The following is a 22,535-nucleotide window of genomic DNA, read 5'->3' as shown; positions in this document are numbered from 1 at the left end:
CTACCATCTGCACATTAAGGTTGTTCATCTCCGGAAGTTTAAGCAAAATCTGCCATCCGGTTTAAGAGGAGTAATGCGTTCACAAAATTTCTACATAATATATAGTGAAAAAATCAACAAAGGGCCATAATTCTGTTAAATTTGGTTGCAGCGAAAATTCCTTCCTTTTACTACCATCTACACATTAAGGTTGTTCATCCCTGTAAGTTTAAGCAAAATCTGCCATCCGGTTTAAGAGGAGTTGCGTTCACAAGATTTCGGGACGTACGGACGGACAGACGGACAGACGGACGGACGTTCTCACAGGACAGTAATTATGTGGCTACTCTATTGTTCTCTCTATTGTTCTTTTTAGCCACACAAAAGAAAATAGTCACATAAAAGCATTACGGAATGAATGACATCAAAGAGAAAGAACAGTTACCTATTGTCCCTCTAGCCACATAATTACTCTCCTGTGAGTGTGGATGGACAAACGGACAGACGGATGGACGGACAAGTGCAACGCTATATGCTCCCACATTGTGGGGGCATAAAAAGCAAATCAGAGTTATGGGACTTGTGCCAATCATCTTAGATAATCACAGGGAACAAGTGTGTGAAGTTTCAATCCATTCCCTTCAGTAGTTATGGAGATACCAGCTTACATGCAAAAACTTAACCACAGGGACGCCGACGCCGACAAATGGATGACTGCATTAGCTCGATTATTCTGCGAATAGTCCAGCCAATAAATCATTTTTTCAAGATGAAAATACTCATGGAAACCCATGTCTTATAAATCTAATCACATAGTTATTACGATGAAGATGTTGATAATGAATGTATATTTTAAATTTGAAGTAAATCCATGAAGAAACAAGCAATTATCATGGTATTGCAAGCAATCCATAAGTCCCCTACCGGTTAGAACCCCAGCAACATTATGATTGGCCATTCAATTTTACCAGTAAATGAATGACATGAATGAACTTATATCTTTTGAGTTCTAAGTTTGTCTATATCACAGTAATGTGTTAAGTTTCCCTGCCTAGTAAGGAAATTATGTTTATACAACCTTGTCATATTATTACAATGTGGGATTTTAAAGTAAATCCTATAAGGAATGAAGAAGGTGGAGTGAAAAATACCAATTTCTTGAAAAAAATCTAAGTTCAAGGGGGACATAATTCTGGAAATAGTCTTACTAGAGTATTTAACCTTCTCAAAAATGTTGAAACATATATATGAAGTTTGAAGTAGATACATTAGGAAGTAAAGAAGTTATTTAAAAAAAGACAACATTTTTTTTTCATAAAAATTCAAAGTTCAAGGGAGGTCATACTGATAATTTTTGTGCTAGAGTTGTAAACCTTGTCACATATGATGTGGTTGATGACCAGAAACTTATATTTAAAGCATACATGCCATAACGTCCCGGATGCCCTGGATTGTCCCGGAAATCGGATGTCTGTCCCGGAGATGTCCCGGGCATCGATTTGATCCCGGGAAAAAAAATCCATGATATTTTGCAAAATTTTCATAAATTTTCTTAAATCAAATCTCGCACATTTCACCTCTCGATCGCAAAACATATTCTGACCTGGTACACATAATACACAGGAACGTTGACACTTACAAGTTTACAATATACAGCCCCCCAATTATCGACTGTCGATTCCCCTCGGCTATAGCTTTCTTCATGCATCGGCAATTAACATTTTCTGTTGAATTCGGCAGCGTTTAATGGTCGGGTTAATTAATGGTTTACGGCCCTTAACAATTATCGTTAATCCCCGATAAAATCATTAATTTTTAGATCAATCGCTAACTTGCCGAAAGTCTAATTATTACAAACAATGTAAATATCTATCAAATAAAAAATTAAAGGTGTCAAATAAATCACATTGCTGTGTTTGTTTTTATGACTGGAAGAATTGCATTACGTGACATGTAGTAATTATCACGACTTTAAGATATAAGGGGTGAACAACATGGCTGCGCCCATTCACCGGGTTATAATAAATAATAACTTACAACTTACTTGCTTTTAGGGAATAATAAATGAAATAAAGAAATACTATAAAATGATAATTATGTCGACCTAAAAGACTACTTATAAAACTAGTAAGTTAACTGTTTATCATTAAAATTCAGGAGAAAGTCGTCCTAATTAATAACGTTATACGATTGACACCCCCCCCCGCCCCCCCCCCCCCCCTTTTCCACAACTGCCTACACATCCATTATTGCCGCGATGAAAAGTGTCCCGGAAAGCTGTCCAAAAATTATGGCATGTATGTTTAAAGTTTGAAGTAAACACCTTAAGAAATAAAGAACTTATAGTGAAAAAGCTGAAAAATGATAATCAGAAATCTTCAAATTCAGGCTATTTGTTGCCATAGCAACCAGAATTTTCAACATAGGAAGAAAAGAAAAAGATGTGCATAATCTCCAGACTGCCATCTACCCATATTTTAAGTTTCATAAAAACATTTTCAGTACTTTTTAAGTTATCACTGGATCCAGTTTATGTTTTAAATTTGCCATATTTTCAGACTATTTGTTGCCATAGCAACCAGAATTTTCATCATAGGAAGATAAAAAAAGACGTGCATAATCTCCATACTGCCATCTATCCATATATCAAGTTTCATAAAAATATTTTCAGTACTTTTTGCGTTATCGCGGGATCCAGTTTTGTGAACAGACGGACTGACAGACAGATGGACAGACAGACGGACGGACAGACGGACGGAGGGTAAACCTAAAGTCCCCTCCGGTTAAACCGGTAGGGGACTAACAAGCAATTATCATAGTATTGCAAGCAATCTACTGGTTAGAACCCCAGCAACATTCTAAAGGGCCATTGGCCATTCACTAATGTTTCAATTTTTCTCTATTTTAAGTAAATTTGTTGAAAAAGTTCTTTAAAAGTGTTTAGAGGAAACAGTTTTTATGAACAGACAGACAGACGGACTGAAGGATACTCTAAAGTTTGAAGAAGATACATTAAGAAATAAAGAAGTTATTAAAACAATACTTAAAAAAAAAAAGTTCAAGGGAGGCAATTCTGATAAATTTTGTGCTAGAGTTGTAAACCTTGTCACATATGATGTGGTTGATGACCAGAAACTTAAATTTGAAGTTTGAAATAAATACTTTAAGAAATAAAGAACTTATAGTGAAAACATGCCGACGTTTTGTTAAGTATGACAGCTCTCAATATACTCTCTATAGTCATGATTAAAAGATGTGTATAATTTCCATACTGCCATCTATCCATATTTTAAGTTTCATAAAAATTTTCAGCTCTTTGACTAATCACAAATATTTTTATATTTGCCATGTTTAAAGCCTATTTGTTGCCATAGCAACCAATTTTTTCAACATTAGAAGAAAAGAAAAAGACATTCATAATCTCCAGACTGCCATCTACCCATATTTCAAGTTTCATAAAAAAAAATTTCAGTACTTTTGCGTTATCATTGGATTCTGTGAGTTTATGTGTAAAATTTGCCATATTTTCAGTCTATCTGGCAAAAAGAATTTTCAACATAGGAAAAAAAGAAAAAGACGTGCATAATCTCCATACTGCCATCTATCCATATATCAAGTTTGATAAAAATATTTCCAGTACTTTTTGCATTATCGCGGGATCCAGTTTTGTGGACGGACTGACAGACGGACGTGCCAACATTTAGGGTTTATGTGCTTTTTCTTTGATCTTTATGTGGCATTTTACCCCATAAACCAGTAAAAATTACCACATAAACCGGTTGGTTTATGGGATTTCTTCCTTATTTTAACTAAAATTATGGACGGAATGAAGCTCACAGACCATTGGATGTTTGCCTGGACAGACGGACGGAGAGACGGACGGAGGGTTATTCTGGAAATAGACAAGCTAGAGTATTGAACCTTCTCCCAAATGACTTGAGTGAAAATAAGACACATACATATGAAGTTTAAGTAGATACATTAAGAAATAAAGACGTTATCATATAAAATCAAAGCAGAGAAGGCGTTGAATTTGTTTGGGTCTCAGAATGTCAGAAAGGTGAAGGTTGTGAGATTATAAACCAATTTGTATAGTGCCAGCAATGCTGTTTCCAGTGTTATAATTGCACGTAAATTGGCTATAAGGCTAAATTTGCAACAATGATATTCAATTCAATGTTTTTTTGGCTTAAACACTTTAAAAAAAAAAATTAAAACAAGAAATACAAGGTTTGTCGAGGGACACATATGCCCCCCTTTCTAGCCCTTGACGCGCATTATTGGTTATTTTGTTATAGAAACTTGCCATAAATGGGTACATGGAAGTGTTCAGTTATGAAAAAAAGAAAAGTATGAAGACTTTGTGACAAATAGTTTTCAAGATAATGAGCGGAAACCATTCTGACATTGAAGGGCCCTGTGACCTTGACCTTTGAACTAGTGACCCAACATCTAATAGTTATGACCAATCAATATGTGAAATATGAAGACTTTGTGATAAATAGCTTTCAAGATAATCAGTGGAAACCATGTGGTCTACAGACAGCCAAGCTGATAGACCAACCAACATTAGCAATGACATTGAAGGCCCCTGTGACCTTGACCTTTGACTTAGTGACCCCAAAATCTATAGGGGTCATCAACTAGATATGACCAATCAGCATGTGAAATATATGAAGACTGTGATAGTTTTCAAGATCATCAAGTGGAAACCATTCTCACATTTAAGGCCTCTGTGACCTTGGCCCCTTAAACTAGTGACCCCAAAATCAATAGGGGTCATCTACTTGTTATGACCAAATAGTATGTGAAATATGAAGATTTTGTGATGAATAGTTTTTAAGATAAACCGACAGACATTAGCAAAACAATATACCCCCTCTTCTTTAAAGGGGGGCATAAAAAGTTATGATCAAGGTACGCCAACATGACTGTTACAATACCTCTTTTAGATTTTTTTGTTGTTTTCTTTTCCAAAAAAATTCGAGCTAATAAATTGTGTCTTCTCATGGTAGGGGAATTTTGATCTCATGCAGGAAGCCCAAATCTGTGTTCTGCACAATGGTCTCAGTATAAGTAAAATTTTAATTTCTTTTTATCAGTTCAAAAGATACAGAATGGACACAAAATTTTTGAATCAAATAAAATGTGTGACTCTGACCTGAGGTAGGTCAAACCTATGCTCTCACACCATCTCAATATGGTTAACATTTCTGCCAAGTAGTTTCTATTTCATTCAACCAGTTCAAAAGATACATACCAGACAGGAAAACTGCTAACAGACAAACATACAGACGGACAGACTGTTCAATTACTATATGCCAGGGGGCATAAAAATTAGTGGCCTGATGCCAAATTTCATTTTGACCAATATTTTATGATGCAACATACGTGTACCAAAAATTATGATTTATTACAGCCAATTCTATTTAAATTCAATGACTTTTTTTCAATAAAGGTCATGGTTATTTAAAAGTCACTTTCAAAATAAGTTTAATTAAAGTAGTTAAATTATCAAGTGTTTCCTTAAAACATTAAATCATTTATTTTCACTAATAACAAAATGAAGCTTTCTATGTAAACATATGCTATGATATGAATATGCATGAACTCTTTACATCCTATTAAGTACCTTCTATGTTTCTCATTACTGGTATGTTCTGAAGAAGCCTTGCTTGGTCGCTTAGCACTATTTCTTTTGGAACAGTTCTGTTTCAGTGTACGTATGTCAATAACCTTGTGACTGGAATCTCCCTGCATACTGAATAGTGATGGAGAACCAATGCCACTGTCCATAGAAATACTAGATGCAAAGATAAACCAACAGTAAACAAGATACGTTTGTAAAACATGTATGCCCCCTATCGGCAGCCAATTAGTTGTGTGGTCGGGTTATTATGACTGACTTTTGACCTAGTGACCAAAAAATCAAAAGGGGTTATCTATTGGTCATGACTAGTCACTAGGTAATTGTGACTGTAAAGGTTGTGTGCAGCAATTTTATGAAAAAATAATCACAAATCTTACCAAATGATATATGCATAAAGTTTAGAAATCATGTAGGGCTCCTTAATGACAGCCAATTTGTTATATTACTTAAGACCTTGAAATGTGCATACCAAAAGCATTTTTAGTTTAATAACTTGAACTGCCACTGTCATGGCGTGAATACCTCCGCATACCACTTTGTCAGAATCAACAGTGGCCATTTAGAGCTCAAGGACAACCTCCCCCTGCTACATTTGAGGTAACTAAGACAGTGCATTGCTAAATAATGTATTCTACATGCTTCAAATGTGAAAATGTCAAAATCAATACACTGCAGACAGGCATTCTTAAGCATTTGAGCAGACAAGCTTATTATAGTAAAAATCCCAATGACCTTGACCTTTGACACAGTCATCTAAAAATCAATAGGGATCATCTGCTAGTCTTGTTTGTTTGTTTCATTTTACGCCTTTTTCCAACAGTATTTCAGTCATATAGGCGGGTAGTTTCCTAACTATCGTTCCTGAAGAGTTACACCAGTACTTGACTACCTTCCTCCGCGCTAAACTACCAAAGCATCTCCCGGGGATCAAACCCACGCCAGAGAGTTAATTGGCAGACAAGCTTTTTAAGTCAAGACCCATGTAACCTTGACCTTTGACCCAGTGACCTCAAAATCAATAGGGTCATCTACTAATCATGACTAACCTCCATGTCAAATATGAAGACTGTGGGTAAAAGGAATCATAAGTTATTAGGCGGGCAAGCTTTTTTAAGTCAAGGACCCTGTGACCTTGAGTCTTAAGTTATTGGGTGGACAAGCTTTTTTTAGTCAAGGCCCCTGTGACCTTGACCTGTGACCCAGTGACCTCAAAATCAATAGGGGTCATCTACTAATCATGACTAACCTTCATGCCAAATATGAAGACTGTGGGTCAAAGGAATTTTAAGTGATTGGGCAGACAAGCTCCTTTAAGTCAAGGCCCCTGTGACCTTGACTTTTGACCTGGTGACTTCAAAATCAATACAGATCATCTACTAATCATGACCAATCTAAATACCAAATATGAAGACCCTGGGTCATAAGAATCTTTAAGTTATTAGGTGGACAAGCTTTTTAAGTCAAGGCCCCAGTGACCTTGAACTTTGACCTGGTGACCTCAAAATCAATAGGGATCATCTAATAATCATGACCAATCTAAATACCAAATATGAAGACTGTGGGTCAGAAGAATCTTAAGTTATTGGGCAGACAAGGAAAAACCGATGGATGGACAGACAAGCTGATTCCAGTATACCCCCTTAAAACTTCGTTGTGCGGGGGTGGGGGGGGGATGGGGGGTATATAAAAATACCAACCAAGGCAACATCAGTTGTTGAGTTATTTGTTGGAAACCGTTTTTACCTACAAGGTCAATTTGACCGTCACCTTTGACACCTTGATCCTAAAATCAATAAGGGTCATCAACTGGTCATGAATAATCATCATATCAAGTTTGAAGTTCCTAGGCCTAAGCAATCTTTAGTTATTGACGGGAAAAAAATTTTTTTTACCTATTTGGTCAATTTGACCTTCACCTTTGACCCCTTGACCCCAAAATCAACAGGGGTAATCTACTGGTCATAAACAATTATCATACCAAGTTTGAAGTTCCTAGGCCTAAGTGTTTTTCACTTATTGATCTGAAATCGTTTTTACCTACAAGGTCAATGTGACCTTGACCGTTGACTTCAAAATCATTAGGAGTCATCTTCTGGTCATGAACAATCATCTTACCAAGTTTGAAGTTGAAGTTCTTAAGTTATTGATCGGAAACAGTTTTTACCTACAAGTTCAATGTGACCTTGACCTTTGACCCCTTAACTCCAAAATCAATAGGGGTCATCTACTGGTCATGAACAAGCATAATACCAAGTTTGAAGTTCCTAGGCCTAAGGGTTCTTTAGTTATTGATCGAAAACCATTTGGTCTACGGACCGACAGACCTACCAACAGACAGACAAATGCAAAGTAATATACCCCCACTTCTTTGAAGGGGGGCATAATAAACAAGAGCACTGCATAGGCAGGGTAATATATGCCCAAATACAAATTTGTTTAAATTTGTTTCAAGTAATGAAAAAATAAAGTACACTCGAACCCCATGATACCCTTGGCTCCATGGTATCAGAGTGTTTATATATCTTGCCATAAGGCTACCTGCCAACTGTTTATATTGACATGCTCTAGTAATATTTGCTAATCATTTAATCTTCCTAAATCATATGTATCATGCCCTAATATCACTCACCTAAATATGAATATTCTCCATGACAAGGAACATGTAATATTATATAGTCTAACTTGCCCATGCGACCACGTGTATTAAGCGACTTTTGTCTTAAATTACCACTTTAAATTCCCCCCCGATCATTTTCTCTCTATATCTTTAATGTATTAAGCGACTTTTGCTCAACGCGACCAGCAACAACTTATTAGTAACCTAATTGAGATCAATCTTTTCATTAAACAACCACTTTTTCCTGTCAACTAATTGTGTTTTTAGAGAATGCCGCCTCGTAATGTCACAAGTGTCAACAATCAAAACACAACAAATAAATGTGTGAAAAAATCTATTTTCCAAACCATTTTAGCGTATGCAAATGAAGTTAAGTATACGTGTGACGTGTATTATCCAATAATATCGAATAAACATTCAATGCTCCGCCCCTACTGAGATGGTGTATACGCTTCGCTTGTTGACATTTAGACTGCATTGAATTGACCTTGAACTTGATCAGCAATTAAATTAATCGTGAAGTTTGTTTATTTCAAATGAAAAAAATGCACAACAGAAAACTTCTCCACTAATGGGGTTTTTGTGTTGGAGACAAGGAAAAACAATGGAGAAGTTAAAAGATTTAGGAAAAAATGTCAAACATGTACGTAATGGATCAAAACTGTTTTGTCTAATATCAGAAAGTTATTTTTTACATTGGCATCCATACAGATTATCGGAGCATAGTAATTATTCAACATTTATAAAAAATTAAGTTGAAAAACATTCCCACCACATAAGAAAGATGTCATTTATACATTTTGACTTTTATATCATGCTTTGTCTTAAGAGACCGTTTCATTAAATGACCTGTCCGTTTTGGGTGTTTCCCTTGTGCGGGCGCTTAATTCACGTTTGACTGTAAACTATAAATGAAAGCAGATATAAAATCTAAATCTTAGACTGATATCAAAAAGTTCATATTTGTATCTGAAATTGTGCATGTGTAAAAACTTTACTGGTAGCCATTGCTAAGGGAACTCAACAGTTTCATAAGATGTCATTGTTTGCTATACAAAATAAATGGTTTCCTTGGAAGTCGGTGCCTGCTATAAAACTCAATGGTAGATTCTCACTCGTTGCTATGAAACAAGTGAAATAATTGTGAACTTTCTGTGAAAAGCATGAAACTTTTCATGGTGGCAGGAAAAAGTATTTCAATAAATTTCAGCCTGGGATCCACTTTTTAAAAATCCAAGATGGCCACCAAAATCCAAGAACCCCACCAAAATGTACAATGTACATGGGACATGACAAAATGGAGTTATTTATGACATGAAAATGATATAAATTGACAATGTAGGTCAATAATAGTAATTTTTTGGAAATATGCTTTAGTATAGCACTGGTACAAAATTCAATATGGCTTCAAAATCCAAGATAGCTGCCATTAAATGATGATTTTTGGCAAATTTCTATGATAAAGATAGTTCATATAATCAACATTCATTATAAATATAGCACACTAATGAACTGGCAATGACCCCCCAGGGAGGGGCCAATTTTGACCCCCAGGGCTATAATTTGAACAATCTTGCTAGAGGTTCACTATACAATGTTTTATACAAAATATCTAACCTCTAGCATTTGTCAATTATGATTTTATAAAGTTTTTACTATATACATACAAGAAAAACCTATGACCCCGGGCGGGGCTAATTTTGACGCTAGAGACAAAATTTGAACAAATTTAGTAGAGTACCTATAGATGATATCATATACCAAATATCAAAGCTCTAAGCTTTGTATATTCAGACAATAAGATTTTTTTACTATATGTACTTTGTGAAAAAAAAGACCCCCGGAGCGGGCCAATTTTGACCTCAGGACTATAATTTGAACAATCTTGGTAGAGGTTCATTAAACAATGTTTCTTGTCAATTTCGAGAAGATGATGTTTTTACTATATACATAAAAGGAAAACCTAGGGGATGATATTAATATACCAAATATCAAAGCTCTATGCCTTTTGTCTTTCAGAAAAGAAGATTTTAAAGTTTTTACTATATGTACATAGTGAAAATCAATGACCCCCCACCCCCCCAGGGTAGGGTCAATTTTGACCCCAGGGCTATAATAAGAACAATCTTGGTAGAGGTCTACCAGAAAATGCCTTTTGCAAAATATCTATGCTCTAAGCCTTGTGGGTCTTACAAGAAGATTTTTATACCTCCGAAAAGAAGTGTATAGGAGTCACTAGGTGGTCGGTCAGTCGGTCAGTCGGTCCAATTGTCAGTTGCAATTTTCATTGTCTGGAGCATAACTTGAAGACTAATGGTTGGAATTCAATACAACTTCATAAAATGAACAAGCACATTGAGAGGAAGTGCACAAGAACCATAACTCCATCTTGACTAATTACAGAGTTATTGCCCTTTGTTACTTTTCCTTGTCTGAAGCATTACTTGAAAACTACTGGTTGGAAATCAAAACAACTGCACTAGTGAAAATCAATGACCCCGGGGCAGGGCTAATTTTGACATCAGGGCTATAATTTTATCAATCTTGGTAGAGTTCTACCAGACAATATCTTATGCAAAATATCCATGCTCTAGGCTGTGTGGGTCTTTCCAAGAAGATTTTTTAAGTTCATTCTTATCTTTCTTTGAACAATCTTGGCAGAGGTCTACTACACAATGTTTCATGACAAATATCTAACCCCTAGCCTTTGTCAATTCAGAGAAGATTTTTTAAGATTTTACTGTATACATATATGGACAACCTATGACTCCTCCCCCTGGGTGAGGGCCAATTTTGACACTAGAAGTAAAATTTGAACAACTTTGATAGAGGACCTATAAATGATATCATATACAGTTAAACTTTGTTCGCTCTAATACCTCCCTTCGCTCGAACTCATCACCCAGTCCCGGCTATATAATATTTATTGTTCTACCTCGGATCACTCGAACACCCATTGCTCGAACTCTCGAACCTGATCTCTGGTCCCTTCGGCAGAAATATAGTGCAAATCACACCTTTTCGGTCAGACACATACAGACAACAAAGGTTGCGGTCAACATGTTTTAAATAATTTACAGTCAGCAACACATGTTTTTAACACCTCTTGATCATAGTGACAAAGGCAATTAAGGTTAATTGATACAAAATAAAAGGTGTTATAACCGATTTGTTTGTTATGATAAAATTATTTATTTGCCGTCTTTAGTAACGATAAAAAGAAAACAAGATTGCATTTGAGAAAAATGCTATGCCACCGCATTAATACAATACTAAATAGTAGTGTAGGAACAGATTTTGTTTTGTTTATATACAATTTTGAAGATTGTCATAATGCATAGATCCCTGACCTTATAAATAATCTAATTCTTATTATCAGATTTAGTGGTTAAATCTGTTGTTAACTCAATAAAAGATCAGAGTAGGAATATATCAATGCACTCGAGTCTAGTAAAATTTTGGTGGTAGGGTCATATTTCACACAGCCTAAATTTCATGACGACATCAAAAGGACAACACAGTAAGACACTTTGTCAAAATCTAGGTCAGCTGAAATCAAAAGTTCACTTTACATCTTAATCTGTGCACATAGTTCAAATTTCATAGCTGTACATCAAAGGACAAGAAAGTAGGTCACATCATCAAAAATCTAGGTACCTGATATCAAAGTTCAATTTTACAACTAAAACTGTGCACATGGTCAAAATTTCTTTTGCTGTACATCAAAGGACAAGAAAGTAGGTCATTGTCCCCTTGGGCAAGGCAAAATTTTGGACCCAAGGGTTCAATTCAAAACAATCTTGATACAGGTCCACCAAACAACATTTTCAAGTCAAATATCTAAGCTGTAGCTTTCTCCCATTCAGAAAACATTGTTTTATTTTCTGTTTTTACTATGTGTACATAATGAGAATCAATGCCCCCCGGGCAGGGCCAATTTTGACACCAGGGGAAAAATTTTTTGAACACCTTTGGTAGAGGACCTATAGATGATATTATATAGCAAACATCAAAGCTCTATGTCTTGTTCCTTCAGACAAAAATATTTTTTATTTTTTTACTATATGTACATAATGAAAATCAATGACCCCCGGGGCGGAACCAATTTTGACCCCAGGGCTTATAATTTGAACAATCTTGCTAGAGGTTCACTACACAATGTTTCATGCAAAATATATCTTAACTCTAGCATTTGTAAATTAAGAGAAGATGATTTTTTAAGTTTTACTATATACATATAAGGAAAACCTATGGCCCCGGGGCGGGGCTAATTTTGACACTAGAGACAAAATTTGAACAACTTTGGTAGAGTACCTATAGATGATATTATTTAACAAATATTAAAGCTCTAAAGCCTTGTTCCTTCAGATAATAAGATTTTTTTATTTTTTTTACTATTATGTATATATTGAAAATCAATGACCCCCGGGGCGAGGGCAATTTGACCCCAGGGCTATAATTTGAACAATCTTGCTAGAAGTTCACTTCTCAGTGTTTCATGCAAAATATCTAACCTTTAGCATTTGTCAATTGCTAGAAGAAATTTTTTTAAAGTTTTACTATAAGTTTTTACTATATACATAAAAGGAAAACCAATGACCCCCGGGGCGGGGCCGATTTTGACCCCAGGGCTATAATTTGAACAATCTGGGTAGGGGTCTACCATACAATGCCTTATGCAAAATATCTAAGCTCTAGGCCTTTTGGGTTTTTACAAGAAGGTGTTTTAAGTTTTTACTATATGTACATATAGTGAAAATCAATGACCCCCGGGGCAGGCTGATTTTGACCCCAGGGCTATAATTTGAACAAATCTTGGTAAGGGTCTACCAGACAATGCCTTATGCAAAATATCTAAGCTCTAGGCCTTTTGGGTCTTTACAAGAAGGTATTTTAAGTTTTTACTATATGTACATATAGTGAAAATCAATGACCCCCGGGGCGGGGCCGATTTTGACCCCAGGGCTATAATTTGAACAATCTTGGTAGAGGTCTACCAGACAATGCCTTTTGCAAAATATCTAAGCTCTAGGTCTTTTGGGTCTTTACAAGAAGATTTTTTTAATTTATTCTTATAATTCCTTTTGGTTGCCATGGCAACCAGATTTCTGCATGGAATGAAATTCTTTGAACAACTTTGAAAGCCCTTCACCCAAGGACCAATCCTGCCAAGTTTGGTTGAAATTGGACTAGTGGTTTTTCACAAGAAGATTTTTTAAGTTCACTATATAATCTATATAACACACACACACACACACACACACACAAACAAACACACACACACACAGGTGAATCGCTATATGCCACCGCATCGCAGATGCTGCGGTGGCATAATAACTCCTGAAATGCGCAAAAGTGACGTTTACCGGGAATTGTCTTTAATTATAACCGTGGTTCATGTCACGTGAATTGTAACAGTGTAATCTATTTATAGAATGATACTTGTACGTGTGTTTAGTTTAGTAAATGACTACAATAGATGCTACTATAAAAAAATATTTTTTATATTTTATTAATTCATTGTTTTTAATAAAATTCATCCCATAATAAACATATAAATATTATATTTTGAACATTGTTCACAGTTTGGATAATAATTGCCAAATCGAAGTCAACCAATTACAATATGCATGAATATAGATTAACACAGTGTACCGTTAATATTGTTTTCAATAGGATAATAATTCTTCATATGACGTATTCTGCAAACAGATGCACTAACAAACAATTATATTGTCGTATTTATCATTTGACCAATGTAAGCTGGAAAACCTTTAGGCCTATGTTTTATGTAATAAGGTTGGCTCGAACTACTCTCGAACAAATTTGCACAGGTCCTCTAAGTTCGAGCGAAGGAAGTTCTACTGTACCAAATATCAAGGCTCTAAGCCTTTACCTTCAGAATATTTTTTAATATCTTTTAACTTTGACCCCTGGGCTATAATTTTATCAATCTTGATACAGGTCTACCAGACAATGCCTTATGCAAAATATCCATGCTCCTTTACAAGAAGATTTTTTTAATTTATTCTTATCATTCCTTTTGGTTGCCATTGCAACCAGATTTCTGGATAGAATCTAAATTTGAACAGCTTTGGAAGCCCTTCACCCAAGGAACAATCCTCCCAAGTTTGGTTGAAATTGGACTAGTGGTTTTTTACAAGAAGGTCTTTTAACTTCACTATACATTGTATCGTCAAGTGTAATATCATTTTTATTTAAATGGCTTTATGAAATGGAGCTCTAGAGATGACAAAATCACCTGTATACTTATCAGTCTACAATTATTAACTGCATGACATAAGAGAGTACAACTTGTACAAAATGTGTTTCTCCTAGTTTTAAGCATGTGGTTTAGAACTAGAATTTTTCCCTTTATCATTTGATCAGACACAGGATCCGTATCTGATACTGGCAGAATATCATCTATTGCCTTTTGCACCATAGTAAATACTTTAAAATAATCCACAAAAAATACACTTGACCGCCATTTTGCAAAAGTAAAACTGAATATTCGATACAGGTAATACCGGTTGGTAACATGGTGATTGTGTGGGTACTGTTATTGAGTTGCTTTGTTTTTATTTCAACAAGAGTCTGCGAGTCACAGCCTGTAGTCATGTAGTAAAGTTTGATACAATAGCAGAATGAAAAGAGAGTTCTGAATGGAATGATTTTTTATAAATATATTACTAATGTACCTTTGGTGATCCTTTAAGGCTGTTAAAAAAATCATTCCATTTATATATATATAAATAATATATATATAATATATAGATTCTAATATATATATAGTAGTCAGGTAAAAATTAGTAATATTAATTGCCCAGTGGTTTTAAGGAGGAGACATTATGTTCAGTGTGGACAGGCCTACACCAGACAAAGACATTGAGTAATCAAAAGCACATTGTATTATTTTTAGCTGAGCTAAAGAAGCAAAAGTCATGGTTAGCTTTACAGAGATTAACTGTATATAATATAATTATATACCTGAAACCTGATCTATCTAGGTCTGATCCTGGTGTGCAGGGTGTATGAGGCGTTGCAGGCTTTGAGGGGCTATCATTTTCATCTTCCCTTGTTTTGGCATCATCTATAAGATAAATTTTATATATATTAAACTATAACTAGAATTATAACTGAAGGTGACAAATAGACATTTCTATCTTAAACGAACTTCGTAAACGTACTTCTTAATATGGAATAATTTGGGGGATTATCTCAAAACATAAATGTTTGAAAATAAGATAAAATGAGCAGTACGCTAAAACTGTGATGCAGCGATTTCAACATATCAACATATTAAAGATGGACAATACAAGTTTCTTAATTCATAGACTTTATTGTAGTGCTAATTCAACTAAAGACCAACAAATTCCATTAAGTTTTTAGTGTGTGAAAGCAGGACTTAAGGTAAATGTCATTACTGCTGTCACTGCTGATGCCAAGTTCACAGAGTAGTTTTTTTATTTTTTTTTTTTATTTTTATTTTTTTTTTTGGGGGGGTGGGGGGGGCTATATCCTGTATAGCAGCCTGATTTTCTCTTATTTGATTTACAAGGGAGCGCCTATTACTCATGCGATGAGCCGGTCGATTACGTTTAACTGATGCAACTATTGAAACTTCCGGCACTGGGTCCTGAACTTGGTCTTTAACTGCTCTATCATCGTTATTCTGACGTAGACTGTCTGCGGGCTGCAAACCTCTATAACCTCCCCCAATATCATCGCCATATATATTTGTATAAATATCTCTGTTACTAAAGTATGTATAAAATGTAGTAACGCTTCAGTGTGAAATTGCACGAAATGTTAGACAAAAATTGTGCTACTTTTTGCTTTTTGCATTGTATTTAGATTTTGAGAACACTAGCAGGCGAAGGCTACTTTTAGCATCACTTTCTTCGTCGTCCTCACTATCGCTGAGCGTACATAGTAATAATAAAGTGCTAAGCTGTATTCCAAATTTTTCAGCGATATCCTTTTTCTTTAAACCTTTTTGAACTTTACTTAAAATTTCAAATTTTGTCTCCAAAGTAATAGCTTTTCGTTTTAAACCTCTATCCATTTTTAATCAAATAATCATGATAAAAACTGTTATACACGTAGGTCTAGAAATAAATCAGCTCAAGTCACATTTCATGGGAATGTTTATACTTTTAACAATCAAATTGTAATAACGCCTTTTTAACATCTTTTAAAACTTGTCACGAGAAAACGTGTGAAAACATATCAAGCCCTCTTTTCAACGCATGATCAATAGAGATGTTATAATTAACACCTGTAGGCAATCACTTGTCTTCTCTTTGTTGTACTGTCAAAACTTGATTATGCTATAACCATGCTGATTTACGTTAAAATATGTATCACGGGACCTCAAAATCCTTACGTTATAACCGTTTTTTCGCTGTATCCAAATTCGTTCTAAGCATGTATTAGGAGACATATAAATAAAGAAGGGTTAAAGTCGGGCAATTGATTTCCTTTCGTTATAACCATTTTTTCATTTTAACCGTGTTCGATATAAGTGAGCGTCACTGTATAATGACAAGAGGGCCATGATGGCCCTATATTGCTCACCTTAAGGAATAGATCTTATAAAGTATTTTTCTTTTTAAAAACAAGCAACAGGTTTATAAAATTCTTTAATGTCATTTAAAGGTTAGTGTCAAATGTAATGTTTTTTTGGCCGACAGCAACAGGAATGCTAACAAGTGTATAGAAATACCTGTTTTTTTCTTTTCTTTAAAGTACAGGTTGCTAAAAAATACACTCCCTGTAGCGTGTTTACATCATGAAAATTTTTAACAATTGACATCATAATTAACAAGACAAAGAACAAATTTGGATAATACTTCAATAAAAAATGGGTCAAAGACGAAAATGGACGGGTTGCATTTGTATACCAAATAACATGACTCATGAGGCTGTGATGTTTTACAAAAAATTTTCCTACCATTGACCCATTAATATCGATCACTTAACTAAGTCGGTGAACAGGGAAGTGGATCAGCAATAGACCTGAACTTTGCAGTCACAATACCAAAATATCAAGAGGCTGTGATATGTATGTAGTTGCTACGAAAACTGTTATGGGAAATTTCCTTCCATTTACAATTAATGCGAAAATTTCACTAGGTCAGAAAACTGAAAGTGGATATGAGCCACATTCCTGAAATCAATGCTGTCATCAATGCTGTACATTAATAACAAACATTAAGAGGCTGTAATAAGTAGTTGCTGAGAAAAATTTTTACTAAAAATTCGTACCATTGACCATTATTATGATTTTAACTACATTAGTGTTATGAGAAAATTGTTATTGATTTCAAAACTTACTGTTTGCGAAGTAATTTTGAGAAGATTTTCAAGTTTAAATTGATTATATTATGAGGTTATTTTTAAAATTATGCAATTTTATAGCTTAGTTAACAATATGATAAAGATAATTAAGTATTGCGAGTACCATGGATAATTACCATACTTATTGTTCCATTTTCACTTACATTTATTGAGGTCAATAACACATGTGTACATGTATAATTTTATAAATCATAACACAGGAGTCAGGAGGTGATATTTACATAAATACTGAATGTCATGCCTTAATACTTCACAAATAGTTAACAAAAATACCTGTTTCAACGAAGCACACTGATAATTGTATTCATCTTCACATCTTTGTTATGAAACACGAGTTTTTGTTACAAAATTTCACAATTTACTTGATTGGCGGACGTTTCGTCATGTACTTCTGGTTTAGTATAATTTATAATCTCAACTCGAGGTCAGATTGATACAGATGTTTTCTGAGGCAAATTTTTTTATGGACTGATTGGTATTCATTATTTAATGATTTGAATCGTAACTATGTTTGTTCTCAGAATTAAATATTTTGACATAATTCGTTCATCAGTAGGAGCGGTGTAGTACTTATAAGTATATGATTTTTCCCGCAAACCGGAAGGATACAAAAAGTAATATCGGTACTGTAAATTAAACTTTTATCTTAATCAACTAATTTTTGTGCAAAAAAAAACAACATTTTTTGTTCACTTTCGTTTCTTTGTGCAATATCTTACACAATAAAATGTGCAAGTCATTGTCAAGAACGGATATCTTTTACATTGTATTTCGGAAATGACACAGTCTTCCTTTCTGATGGTGTTACGAAATTAATGGAAGAATCCATTATTGAATGGGGAAATCAACTTCACTGTAGCTCTCAAATTTGTGCTATTCTGATTGACTCTGATTTGAATTAACATTCACATTCAACAACTTTCATCCTTCCTATGCTTTAACAGAAAAATCTTCATACAACAATGTCTGTTGAGAACGAAAAATACAAGATACACTATCTCAATTTATTCCTACAAAGAAAGTTTATATAACCTTGCAATAAAAAAAAAAACCTTTAACTCCCAAAATAGAGACCAATTTTCAAACTTTAGACCATACACTTTGAATATACTTTGTGGAACTAACAAGGTAATGCCTTGTGAGAAATATCTAAGCTCTAGCCCTTTCAATTTTTGAAGTTTAAGCACATTTAAGTTTTTTCTTTTAGTTGCCATAGCAACCAGAGTTTAGCCATGGAAATGGCATTCTTTGAACAATCTTGATAGAGCTTCAAATACAAAGAGTATTCCTGCCAAGTTTCATTAATATTGGCCAAGTGGTATTTAGAAGATGTTGTTTGAATAAAATGTGGACGGACGCCGGATGCTGGACGCATTTGGTTGGCCATCCTAAAAGCTCACCTGCACTTTGTGCAAGGTGAGCTAAAAAAGCGTAAAAACTGGAATCAGAAATCTTTAAATTCAGTCTATTTGTTGCCATAGCAACCAGAATTTTCAACAAAGGAAGTAAAGAAACAAGAAACATGGCAATGCCATGAAACCAGGTTTCAATTATCACCATTGTAGATAAATATGTTGTATTGAATACAAATACCAAGCAACAAACAATGTAACTATGTGCAATGTAAAACATGAATAATGTAGGAGGAATTGCCACAGAGGAAGTGTTCACTATAATTATATTCTGTATAAGGAAAAAAAACAAAGGGCCATAATTAAATAAAAAATTATTTAATCACAAAACCCCGACAATATGCGCCAGGGCACTGGATGACAAAGCTAACTGTGAAAGTTTGAACAAAATCCATTGAGAAATGTAGGAGTTCAGCACAGAAGAATTTTTTCACTATATATTCTGTATAAGGAAAAAAACAAAGGGTCATAATTAGGTCAAATATTATCAAATCACAAAACCCAGATAATGTGACCCAGGGCACTTGATGACAAAGCCTCTGTGAAAGTTTGGTCAAAATCTGTTGAGAAATGTAGGAGAAGTTGCGCATGGTAAAAATTGTTCACTATATAATCTTTAGAAGGAAAAAAAAAAACAAAGGGCCTAATTAGGTAAAATATTATACCAATCACAAAACCCTGACAATATGCCCCAAGGCACTTGATGACAAAACCTCTGTGAAGTTTTGTCAAATTCCGTTGAGAAATGTAGGAGAAAGTTGTGCACAAAATTGTCACTATATCTTATATCCTATATTGGGAAAAAAAAACAAAGGGCCTATAATTAGGTCAGATATTATCCAATTCACAAACCCCGACAATATGTGCCAGGGCACTTGAGTACAAAGCCCTCTGTGAAAGTTTGTCAAAATCCATTGAGAAATGTAGGAACAGTTGGGCACAGAAGAAACTATTCACTATATATTCTATATAAGGAAAAAAAACAAAGGGCCATAATTAGGTCAAATATTATCCAAAGTCACAAACACCCCGACAATATGCGCCAGGTCACTTGATGGCCAAAGCTTCTGTGAAGTTTGGTCAAAATCCGTTGAAAAATGTAGGAGTTGCGCACAGAAGAAATTGTTTACGAACGCCCGTCCGCCCGCCCGCCGACATACCTCAATCTAATAACCAGTTTTTTCCTTCAGAAAACCTGGTTAAAAAATGGGCATAATCTCTAGACTGCCATCTTTGTTTTTGGGTTTTACGTCACAGTGACACAGTATAGGTCATATCGCCACATTCCAGCTTTACTGGTGGAGGAAGACCTCAGGTGCCCTTCCGTGCATTATTTCAGGCACGAATGGGCACCTGAGTAGAACCACCGACGTTCCGTAAGCTAGCTGGATAGCTTCCTCACATGAAAAAATCCAAAGTCCCTGTCGGGATTCGAACCAACAGCGGTGAGGGGCAAGTGGTTTGAAGTAAACGACCTTAACCACTCGGCCACGGACGCCCCTAGACTGCCATCTATCCATATATCTAGTTTTATAAAAAAACATTTTCAGTACTTTTTACGTTATCACTGGATCCAGTTTATGCATTAAATTTGCCATATTTTCAGTCTATTTATTGCTATAGCAACCAGAATTTTTAACATAGGAAAAAAATAAAAACAAGAACGTGTTTGTTAAACACAAATGCCCCCGGCTCAAATTCTTGTCAGTAACAATATTTAAAATAAAGGCTGTATGGGCAAAAGTGTAAAAAATCTATTTTTAGCACTGTTGACCTTGACCCAACTGACCCCTAACTCCATCCAAAGGAAGAATACCATGTAAGTTATCTTCAACCTACCAGATTATAATACAAATCTGTCAATAAATAAAGGCTGTATGAGCAAAAGTGTAAAAATCTATTTTTAGCACTCACCTTGACCCAACTAGACACCTACCTCCTCAAATGAGAATACCTCAAATTTTATGTTCTACAAAATAAACAAGACATCTGTCGATAGAATAAGGTTAATACACCTGTAAAAGTGTAAAAAAATCTATTTTGACATTGGTGACCTTGACCAAATGACCCCTTACTAAAGGAAATAGGAAGAGGACCTCCCTTGGTATGACTATTATAAACATGAAAGACACTAACTTAAAAATAAAGGCTGTATGAGCAGAAATGTTTAAATTTATTTTTTTACACAAGTGACCTTGACCTAGAGACGCCTAACATCACAAAAAATTAGAGGACTGTTAAAGGTTATGAAAGATATCATTAAATAAATTAAGTAATAAGGTGAAATTTTTTGATAAATCCAACTTGGCGGAATAGGTTAACCATAAAAGGCCCTATTTTCAAAGTGATAAAAAGGGAAATTACTGGGAAAATGGATGGCACATTTATATAACTTGGCAATATCATGTACATTGTATTGATAAGTAAGTGTGGAAATTATTAAGCCATTAGTACAGATACAACATAAGATATTTACAACTTGCCGGTTTAGGTTAACCATTATTCATTTTCTTAGTGCTGAAAAGGGCCATAACTTGGTGCAAATGGAAGCCATAGTTATGTTACTTGCCCAGATCATATACTTTGTATGGACTAGTAAGTGTGTAAATTATGAAGCCATTGGTACAGGTAGAACTTAAGAAAAATCCAACTTGCCGTTCTAGGTTAACCTTGTACGGACGGATGGACGGACGGTTTAATTACTAAATGCCCAGGGGGCATAAAAACGTGCATAATCTCCATACTGCCATCTATCCATCTAAAGTACTTTTAGTACTTTTTAAGTTATTGCGGGATCCATGGACGGATGGACTGACAGACAGAAGGACGGACAAACGGATGGAGGGTAAACCTAAAGTCCCCTCCAGTTAAACCAGTAGGGAACTAATATACATATTATCAAATCATGTTCGAAACAGTTACAAAAAACCTATTCATTTTTACCCAATGTACTAAAACAAACAAAAGCAGTGAAGTTAAGAAAAATAGCATTCTTTATGTCAAAAATGTACTTAAAGAGTGGAAAAAACTTTGCATACTGAGCTTACTTGTGACCCTTCATATATATATAGTTTCAAGTGAAATATCTGTTCTAGTTACTGAAACATTTAAGTATTAATGGTTATATCAGAACATTTTCTAAGCCTAAAAGGGTTATAACTTGTGTCATTATAAATTCAATGGAGTTGTAGAATTTTCGTCATCTAAGCTTGCTTGTAACCATTCATGTAAATTTTAAGTTTCAAGTAAATATCTGTTCTGGTTTAAAAAATATTATAGTGACATAACAAGAACTGTCGGAGGACTGTGAGTAACGCTCAACTACTGTAAAACACTTATAATTCGCGAGAAATTTATTTTCGCTAATATTCGCGAGTTTTCTAAGGCGCAAATTCATATTTTTCGCGAATATTTCACTTTGTCTTATATAATACACTTGTCCGAAAATGAACACTATCCAAAAATGCGTACACATGGATAGTATGATCTATGCGGGAAAGCTATCGAAACCAGT

General features: G+C 34.8%; 1 protein-coding gene across 5 annotated transcripts in view; it reads right to left on the bottom strand.

Moving 5' to 3' along the window:
* LOC132752024 (spermatogenesis- and oogenesis-specific basic helix-loop-helix-containing protein 2-like) overlaps positions 1 to 22,535 on the bottom strand; it is a 119,534-nt gene that overhangs the window by 70,902 nt on the left and 26,097 nt on the right. For 3 of the 5 annotated variants that reach the window (XM_060742280.1, XM_060742279.1, XM_060742281.1), the window contains exons 2-3: positions 15,237 to 15,339; positions 5,612 to 5,782 (exon numbers count right to left, since the gene is read on the bottom strand). In XM_060742280.1, coding sequence (XP_060598263.1) covers positions 5,612 to 5,782; positions 15,237 to 15,339 — 274 coding nt within the window. The remainder of the gene's footprint in view (positions 1 to 5,611; positions 5,783 to 15,236; positions 15,340 to 22,535) is intronic. The other 2 variants (XM_060742283.1, XM_060742282.1) reach the window with 1 other exon arrangement.

This window comes from Ruditapes philippinarum, unplaced genomic scaffold (genome assembly GCF_026571515.1).
Source record: "Ruditapes philippinarum isolate M1 unplaced genomic scaffold, ASM2657151v2 ctg1786_1_1_1_1, whole genome shotgun sequence".
Lineage (NCBI taxonomy): Eukaryota > Metazoa > Mollusca > Bivalvia > Venerida > Veneridae > Ruditapes > Ruditapes philippinarum.
Note: the sequence above shows the minus strand (reverse complement) of the source record. Positions and strands in the feature narration are given on the sequence as shown.